At 42.6% G+C, this 9,368-nt stretch overlaps 1 protein-coding gene across 1 annotated transcript; it reads left to right on the plus strand.

Annotated features, from left to right (window-relative positions):
• The first annotated feature begins 1,305 nt into the window (after positions 1-1,305).
• FZD9 (frizzled class receptor 9) lies at positions 1,306-8,932 on the plus strand. Its single transcript, XM_066599721.1, has one exon. It carries the CDS (start codon positions 2,042-2,044, stop codon positions 3,797-3,799), a length of 1,758 nt encoding a protein of 585 aa, XP_066455818.1. The 5' UTR covers positions 1,306-2,041; the 3' UTR covers positions 3,800-8,932.
• Positions 8,933-9,368: the final 436 nt, after the last annotated feature.

Here is a 9,368-nt window from a genome sequence, read left to right on the forward strand (position 1 = left end):
AATCCGTGGTATGTCAATTCTTTCCCCGTTTCCACGGTGGCCTCTCTCCTCTCTATGGGGAGAGATAACCGCAGCGGAGTGCCGGCGGCAAAGACGCTCCAAAACCCACAGCAAAAGGCAGCGGGTTATAAAGCTGCATTTCTCCGACGAAAATCTTGCGGAATTTCCGTGCGGTCATTCCGCGAGATTTCCGCAGGATTTCGGTTCCGTGTAACCTAACAGTAACAATACACTGTGGGGATTAGGTAGTCTGAAGATTGTGTCAGCCACCTTGGAAACTGAAAACAGTATGGGGAACTGGTGAATCAGAAATGTAACAGCAGGTAATATAGCTGCAAAAAACTAAATTTTGTGCCGAAACCGGAGGATCATTGTAATCCATTAAAAAGCTATCTATCATATCTTAACACAAAAACCATTGTAAGGCTGCCTGTCCACGGGCATAGCGATATCCCGCGGCGAATCTCCGCAGGGGAGCAGGACGCAGCTGACGGTTCTCAGCAGTGAGCCTATCTGACAGATCTGGGGTTAAAAATATAAACTTATCATAAAGATATGTGCAATTAAAAAAATGTTGCCAAATCTTTCCCTAGATTTATCCTATATATAACATTGTGTATATGTGCCTGTATTATTGACTACCGTATGCACAATAATCAATCTGTCTCTGTATTTTACTTTAGTACAAAAGTTCAACTGTTGAACAAAAGTGTGGCTGTGATTTTTAGACGTGTGTGTCTTTGTATTAGATTCTTGTCTTGCCAGAAAGCCAGAAATTCAGATGTTTAATAAAATAAATGCTATGCAGAGGTTCCAGTGGAGCACAAAACATGACTTGTTCAGAAAGAGAGAGAAACACTGAGCTTCTTATTCCATGCGGTTTATAAATGTAACCCAAGATTTTCCCTTTCCCTTCTGCTTTTTCAAATCAACAAGGTTTGTGTGTAATATTCCCGGCCCCCTCCTCTGTACAGATATGTAGATTATATATAGAGAAGGATGTGAGAGTGTAAGTGTGTGTGTGTGTCTGAGTGTAGCGTATATATATATATACACATATACATATGTAGCTCGCTGAAGCAGAAAGCCAGGCTTTGTTATGACTGCCAACAGGGGATGACATGACTTGGAAAATATTATTCTAGCAATTTTGCAAATTGCCATTCACTTTGTTTAATGAGGGCACTGTTGCTTTAACCAGGCCGTGCCCCTTTGACAGATGTGGGTGGGATTATAGAGCTGGTCACACCCCATTTGTGATTTCTCTATTGAGAAGTGCATAGCATGGTTAGTGTCAGCAGTAGCCACAGCTCCCAGCAACAGCTGGGACACCCTCCCCTGCATGCAGGCTGGGCGGGCACTGTCTGCAAGACCTCTCCGTCCTTAACCCTGTGTGCCCTCTGTGCATTAAGGCTCTGCGCTGACATTAGTGTGTTGGCTTCCATGCCCTCTGAATGCTGCTGCCTGTAGCTGTCACCAGCGCTCTCCAGCCTGGCTTTGTTTCCTAACATTTCCCATTAACACCAAGGGAGGAGAAAAGCTGCACTTGTGCTAAATGTCTCACTGAAGACCTCCAGCTCCTGGAATAGACAGCCCAACTACAGCCGAAGAGAAACAGGTAGTACTGCCAGCGAAAGACCGTGCCAACCTGACTGGCAGACCGTGGACACTCTAGAAAGGACAAGACAGAAGTGCCATGTGTTGCTGCTGAAAGCATGCTGTGTTCCTGTGGATTGTAATGTGAGTCCAGGACTGGATCCTGATGTGATTCCTCAGCATTCCCAAATGATTACCTTCTGCGCTGCAAGTATTTACCATCACGCCTGGAAAGATTGTAACAGAAAGGCATAATTTGTGTCCTGTGTGACCCAGCTGTAAGGCAAGAAAGCTGATCCCACCAGCCATTCTATTGGAATGCATTGTGCCCTGCTTATAACAGACAGCTGGATATAAAGTCGTGTGTCTATATCCGCTGCACCCCTCCTCTTGTCCTCGCAGTTGTTGTCCTGTACCCTGTGCACGAGTGTGGCTGACCCTGAGGATGTCCCGCTGGCTCTTAACCCTTCCTTGTCTGTGGCAGATTCTGGGGATGGCTCTCACCTTGGAGATGGGCTTATATGATGTGGAAAGGGGAAGAGAAGCTAAATGTGAGCCCATTCAAATCCCTATGTGCCAGGGCATTGGTTACAACATGACAAGAATGCCCAACTATGTCGGCCATGAGTCTCAGGCTGAGGCTGCGGTGAAGCTTCTGGAGTTTGCCCCGCTTGTGGAGTATGGCTGTCACATACACCTTCGCTTTTTTCTCTGTTCTCTTTATGCTCCCATGTGTACTGAGCAGGTGTCCACTTCAATTCCTGCCTGTAAGCCTATGTGTGAAATTGCACGGCAGAAGTGTTCCCCTATAATGGAGCAATTTAATTTTGGATGGCCAGAGTCTTTGGACTGTGACCGTCTACCGAGTAAAAATGACCCAAATGCACTGTGTATGGAGGCTCCTGAAAATGCTACCAATGGGGACCCTCAAACGAATGGCCATGGCATACTTCCTGTAGCTCCACGGTCTCCACGTCCATCTGGTCCTGGAATGGGTATAACTAGTCGCTGCACCAATCCTGACAAGTTTCTGTATGTGGAGAGGAGTGGAGTTTGTGCCCCAAGATGCACCCCTGGTGTGGATGTCTACTGGTCTTCAAGTGATAAGGACTTTGCCCTGGTGTGGATGGCAGCATGGTCAGGTCTTTGCTTTATTTCCACTGCCTTTACTGTACTGACATTTTTATTACATCCTCAGCGCTTCCAGTACCCAGAGAGGCCAATTATCTTCCTCAGTATGTGTTACAATGTCTACTCTACTGCATTTCTCATCCGTGCTGCTGCTGGGGCCCCTAGCATTGCTTGTGACCGTGAAGGTGGCGCCCCCTACCTGATCAGAGAGGGCCTTGAAAGCAGTGGGTGCACACTTGTCTTCCTTATACTATATTACTTTGGCATGGCCAGCTCGCTGTGGTGGGTTGTTTTAACCCTCACTTGGTTCTTAGCAGCAAGTAAAAAGTGGGGTCATGAGGCCATTGAATCCCACAGTAGTTATTTTCACCTAGCTGCATGGGGTATTCCAGCTGTAAAGACTATCATTATACTCACAATGCGGAAAGTTGGTGGAGATGAGCTAACTGGACTATGCTATGTTGGCGGCTCAGATCCCAGTGCCCTAACAGGATTTGTTCTCGTGCCTCTTTCATGCTATTTGGTGACAGGCACATCATTTCTGCTAACAGGCTTTGTTGCACTCTTCCACATCAGACGTGTGATGAAAACTGGGGGCACCAACACAGAGAAACTGGAGAAGCTGATGGTTAAGATTGGAGTCTTCTCTATCCTTTACACAGTCCCAGCCACCTGCATCATTGTGTGTTGCTTCTATGAACGTCTTAACTTGGCTCACTGGGAAGCCCGGGCACGAGAAGAGCCCTGCAGGACAGCTTCTGGAAGTGGCAGGCTAGACTGTCCTTTGCCTGGGTCCATACCCAGTGTAGCAGTCTTCATGCTTAAGATATTCATGTCACTAGCTGTGGGTATAACTAGTGGTGTGTGGGTATGGAGTTCAAAGACTCTACAGGCCTGGCAAGGAATCCTGTGCCAGCGCCGTCTTGGAGTGGTGGGAACCAGGACTCGAGGGAAGCCTCAAACTGGAGGAGGCATTGCCTGTAGTTTAGGGAGCTGCCCTTACAAGCCCCCACCACTTACTCTTCAGGTTGCCAAAACAGACCTCTTTATGGATTGCCCGACACATGTGTGAACCTCAAGAATAAAGGGGAGGGGGGGTGGTTTAATAAGAATATATAAGAGAAATATATTTACATCTGCAAGAAGCAATGTTAACTGCTTACGATGGGTAGACAATTTGCAGATGACTTTGATCAGATCTTGAGAGCCTATTGAGTGCGACAAACTGAATCGGGTGAGGAAACCTTACCTACAAATTTCTAAGCAGAAGCATAATATATTTTGGTGACACACGTAGGGAAATTGTTCATGCTCCAGCCGTAGACACATTACAGAGGTGCTCTGTATCAAAGACCTCTTTTGGCTGCTTTATGTGAACACTGAGCCTTTTAGCAGCTGTTTTGAGAGCTCAGCCCCCTCCCTCCAAGCACAGAAGCAGAAATTACACAGAACGGTGCCTATATGACTTATCCAATCTATCTCACCATCTCCAGGGACCGCAGAATCCAGCTCTGTTAATGTCATGCTGTGTATTATTGTTGGTCGCAAGTGTGGTTCTATTCATTGCTACATTGACAGTCAAGACTGCACAGGGGTCACCAATATCCAGGTCTTATTGAGAATAACCCACATTGGTGTTTTTTTGTGCTCAGATTACCCGCTCAGGGCCCTAATTTACCAGATTGGTGTTTTGGAAGCACAAAGTCACTTAAAAAGTTACGTTCTGCAGACTTTCCAAAAGTTCTAAAAATATAAGGGAATTGTTACTAATATCAATTAGTAGTGCAATAGTTGGTATTTACACTTCTGGGTGGTAAATTCATCAGTCACATGTTCAGTACCGTTCAACTTTGTTTAATGCAGGGTATATAGGAATTGTTTACTGACTTATTACACATAACGGTTCATATATGAATTGGCTTTAACAGCATTTAATTCTTGACAGAACGCGGGCATATGTGCCAACTAATGTCTAGAGCTCCCTGAACTGTTGTAGCCCTGGTATGGAATTTACGCAGTGAATAGTATGAATGCTATCTTCCTGTAGATGAAGGCATTTGTCCCAGTCTATTTATATACCGTTTGTGTATTATATTGCTATTTTTATTATTATTTGTGTTCCAAAGTCTATTCAAAATACTATAAATTAAAACCCTGGTTATGAAAAAAATAATTGTTTTTGCACATATGCCCAAAGCTCTTTATATATGCTAGATACAGAACTATTTCCTCTGGCAAAGTGACCCTAAGAGTTATAATACAATGTCAAATCTTCATAGAAGATACTTTATAAAATAAAGTGCTACCCATAATAGTACAGTCGCCAGTTTATATGGATTGTTTCTGCAGCCTCCCCTTTCACAATCTAGATAGGTGCATTCATATACTGCATCTACCAATAGAAAAAAATGTGCTTTTATTCCAAAAACAGCGCCACACTTGCTCACTGACTGTGTGTGGTATTGCAGCTCAGCCCATTTTGCCTGGTTAAGCCTACCTGCTATACTAGATAGAGCCTATGGGCAAGAGTGGTGCTGTTTCTGGAAGAAAAATACTTTTTTCCTAATTTCAGATAACTTTTTTCAGGTTGCAGTTTAGCAAATTATTACAAAGTAATTAGTAAAAAGAGATTTATTAGCAAGTCCCCTATTTACCTAGCGGCAGCCAATCTGTATTTTTACTGTGTAGTATTTTGCAGGACTAAGGAAAGTATACAAGGACACTGCGGGAGAGTCAGTACAAAGCTATGGAACCTGTCAGACATTTGCACTAAAAGGCGTTTTTATAATTCATTATGAATACTTGTTTCTTTGACATACAGATGCCCTCTGTAGCCTTTCATTATAGATCTTTTATTGCTTCCAACTCTCTAAAGGGCAATGACTGGCAGATAAATGAATCATGTATTTCTGTGGTGTGTAGTGATTGAAGTGAAATTCTTTTGATGGTTTGCTAGGAAACAAAATTTCAAAGTTTGAGTTGTTACAAAGTTTATTTTGATTTTATAGGAAATAATGGAGGAGATTTACTAATGGTGTCGTACATGCTCTGGAGTATGCCAGTCAGATTTTAAAGTATAGCACGTGCCATTACCCCTACATGTCTACTGGGTAATATGACACATTGCTGCAAACCTTTGATAAATCAGTCACAACTGGGAAGCCATATTCCCATCAACAACGCAAACGAATGATTGTATCTTTGTGTAGACCTCAATACATAAAGCATTAGTAAATCTGCTCCTTTGTGGCATGGTTCAAATGCTGTCTAACGCGCCATGTTCTTAGTTACAAATGTAGCAGAGCTGAATTTGTCACAGTGAGAGTGCTGTCATTTTGTGATATCCTAAAGCATTAACTGCGGTTTTACATAGGACTGCATGTAAACCGGTTTCATTTTCTTTACTTTTATTTACATGACAAAATCAGCTCTGCTACATCTGTACTGTATTACAGATATATAAGAAATAATGAAGAAGAGCAATATATTCTGTTCATGTTGCTTTAGACACATTAGAGAAATGCTTTACTACCAAATGGTGCTAAGAGGTGACTGTGGCATGTGGCAAAAGTGTTGGATTTACGTTTCTTTTGAGCATTACCACTTTCTAATATATTTACTTATGTGGTTCCAAAGAGGCAATGACCCTAAAATTTGGCTTTTCACCCAAAAAATGAATAACATTGTACAATAGTGTTAATGTAGCTTATTTTTGTATTGACCTAAATTGGAAATGTTCTAAAAACTATGCATATATGTGTGTATATTTCCTTGAGTAATATGTAAAATAATGAGATTTAATGTTTATTTCGCTAGAAAAGTTATTAAAATATTTATTTTTATGCCATTATCTTCAGAGTGGTGTAGTATCATGCACAGCCTGTAGGTGGCAATAATGCGGACAATGAAGAATCCCTTCTTATCTCGTTTTATAGGGTGCATTCACACGAGCGAGAAAATCGTGTCAGTTTTGAGCATTGCGAGATGCACAAAACTGGCACAACTATTATTTGCAATGGGTGTATTTATAAGGGCGATCTCTTTCTGCAGCAATACTGTGAATCGGCAATATTGCAGCATGCTCTATTTTTGTGCGAGTCTCAAACAAGAATAGAATATGCAGATATGTGTTCTTCCTCACATCGCACAGATGGAGTATCCGTGTGATGTGCAATGTGAGTTGCGCCTGAGAATGTTGGGGGCATGACACGCTCTCACTGGTGTGAATGCAGCCTTAGAGGAAAGACTTTAAGGGGTTTTATGGGACTATGACATTGATGGCCTATTAAGATAAGCGATCAATAATTGATTGTAAGGGTCCTAGCCACCAGTATCCCCACCTATCATTAGAGCAAAGGGGCTGTGACACTCAGCACCTTTTTTATGATCCCAAGGATAGGCTATCAATGTTCGTGACCCAGTAAACCCCTTTTAAAGACTTTCATGACATAATATACATATGTTAAGACTGAGACAATGTAACATCTGTCAGATAAACGTTAAAAGAGTTATCCAGGACTTTTCAAAAAGTTTCTAAGGCCAGAGAATGAACTAGAATAAAAACTAAGCAATACTCACCCATTATATGTCCCTTCGGTCCAGCACAGTCACCCTGGCCCTAGCTGCTCCGGCCTCAGAGGTCATTGGCTGCAGCAGTCATGATGAACGGCACATGACCACTACAGAAGCCTCCGAGACTGGAATAGTTGGGATGGGGAAGGCTATGCTGGACCGACAGCACATTTAACAGGCGAGTGAGTACTGCTTAATTTTTTTTTATTTCTGTCCATTCTCAGCCCTTAGAAACTTTTTGAAAAGTCCTGCAAACTCCTTTTAACAAAGCAGAAGAATCTGGCAAAAATATTAAATACCCGGTGGCCAAAATGAATGATTGTTTTTCTTTTTTTTTTGTAATACCAAGTGAAAAAGCCTCTGCTGTGTGATGCTGATGAGTGCTTTGTAACAACAGTGACATCTATAGATTGAATGTGGTACTACACTTAATAAAATGCTTGTGCATAACTTTTCATTCAGCTGTTTAGCAACAAAGTTAGTGAGTAATAGTCAGAAAGGGTACCCAGCAAATTGTGTTTTTTTTTTTTAATGTACTAGCCTTTGGGTATGTGCATTAGTAGGTCTGTTAGTGGAAAGAATTATTAGTTTCCATGACTTTGTGGTTTTTCAATTTTTGTTGACACACGCACAGAAGAAAATACAAAATTCTACACAGTAATGAACGAGCGATCTGCCACAAACTAGCATGCACATGATGATAAAATGGGAGCTGATGGGACAAATTATACAGTTGATCAGAACATAGTACTTTCTTAGGCTACCTACAGATGGGTGAGCGCCATCTCGGGCCGTGAAACTCAGCCTGATATCGCGTCCACCGTTGTGCGATTTAACCACGGATGTGAGACATTTTTCCGTTGAAAACGCCTCTCAACAGTTCTGGGAAGTAGCAATCCTCCGACGCGGCAAGTGTTTCCCATTGTTTTGTAATGGGAGACCTCGCATCGCACGGCGTCCAATGCGTTTTCCTGTCCTATTGAAACAATAAGTGATGCGTTACGAGGAACAATCAAAGATAGTCCGTGCAGCAATTCTTTACCACCATGCGATGCGGGAAAACATCATTCATGTATATGACTCCATTCCAAAGAATGGGGTTGACATTCATGCAAGATTTGTGCGTCTCACAACGCGATTTTTTCGTCCGTATGAAAGCGGCCTTACACATTGAACCAACTTAGAAATGTACAGCTGGAGTAGAGTTTTTCGCCAAAAGCATGTGACAGCGCACCCCTTATATAATAGAATTTTATAGTACATAGATTGTCTGCATTCGTATGAATATAGGGTTCACCTCACAAAACGCCACCACTGTATATTGCGCCAGGGCCACTTATAAGCACAAGAGGGTTAGAGTTTACATTGTAGGTGCCAGGGAGTAGGGCAAGGGTTCTTTACCACCTTTCTCTCCCATTGTCTATCAGGGAAAGGGTCACATAATGCAGCTGTCATATACAGATCTATATATAAAATGATATATATATTTTTTGGAATTGCATTATAAAATGGTACTGGTTTTCTAATGTGCTGAATATAAAAGTAATAATATGACTGGTAATTTAATGCTGTAATTTATTCTGGAACTGTCAGAGTTTTGATTTTATGGTTTATTAAACTTTTGTGTGGTAAATCGTATTAATTGTCTTATTTCATCAACGGTTTATCTAGAACCAAATGTAACGATTCAGACATGCCGTAAGCCATAGACTGCACGGACGGGCTGGGTTTTTACATTATTTGATTAATTTTTCACAGTGACTGTTAAGCTAAGATCAGGAATGGCTTCTAAATAGAGATGAGCGAGCATACTCGCTAAGGACAATTGCTCGAGCGAGCATTGTCCTTAGCGAGTACCTGCCCGCTCGGAAGAAAAGGTTCGGGTGCCAGCGCAGGTGAGTGGTGAGTTGCGGGAGTGAGCAGGGGGGAGGGGGAGAGAGGGAGAGAGAGATCTCCCCTCCGTTTCCCCCTGCTCTCCCCCGCCGCTCCCCGCCGAAGTAGCCCACCTCTGATGCCAGCATCACACTCTTAGGCCTCATGTCCACGGGCAAAATTGAATTCTGGAATCC

This window comes from Eleutherodactylus coqui, chromosome 4 (assembly GCF_035609145.1).
Source record: "Eleutherodactylus coqui strain aEleCoq1 chromosome 4, aEleCoq1.hap1, whole genome shotgun sequence".
Taxonomy (NCBI): Eukaryota; Metazoa; Chordata; class Amphibia; order Anura; family Eleutherodactylidae; genus Eleutherodactylus; species Eleutherodactylus coqui.

Bases quoted from the DNA above. Each gene is read 5' to 3' on its own strand.
- FZD9 (XM_066599721.1), top strand. From the start codon at position 2,042: ATGTCCCGCTGGCTCTTAACCCTTCCTTGTCTGTGGCAGATTCTGGGG.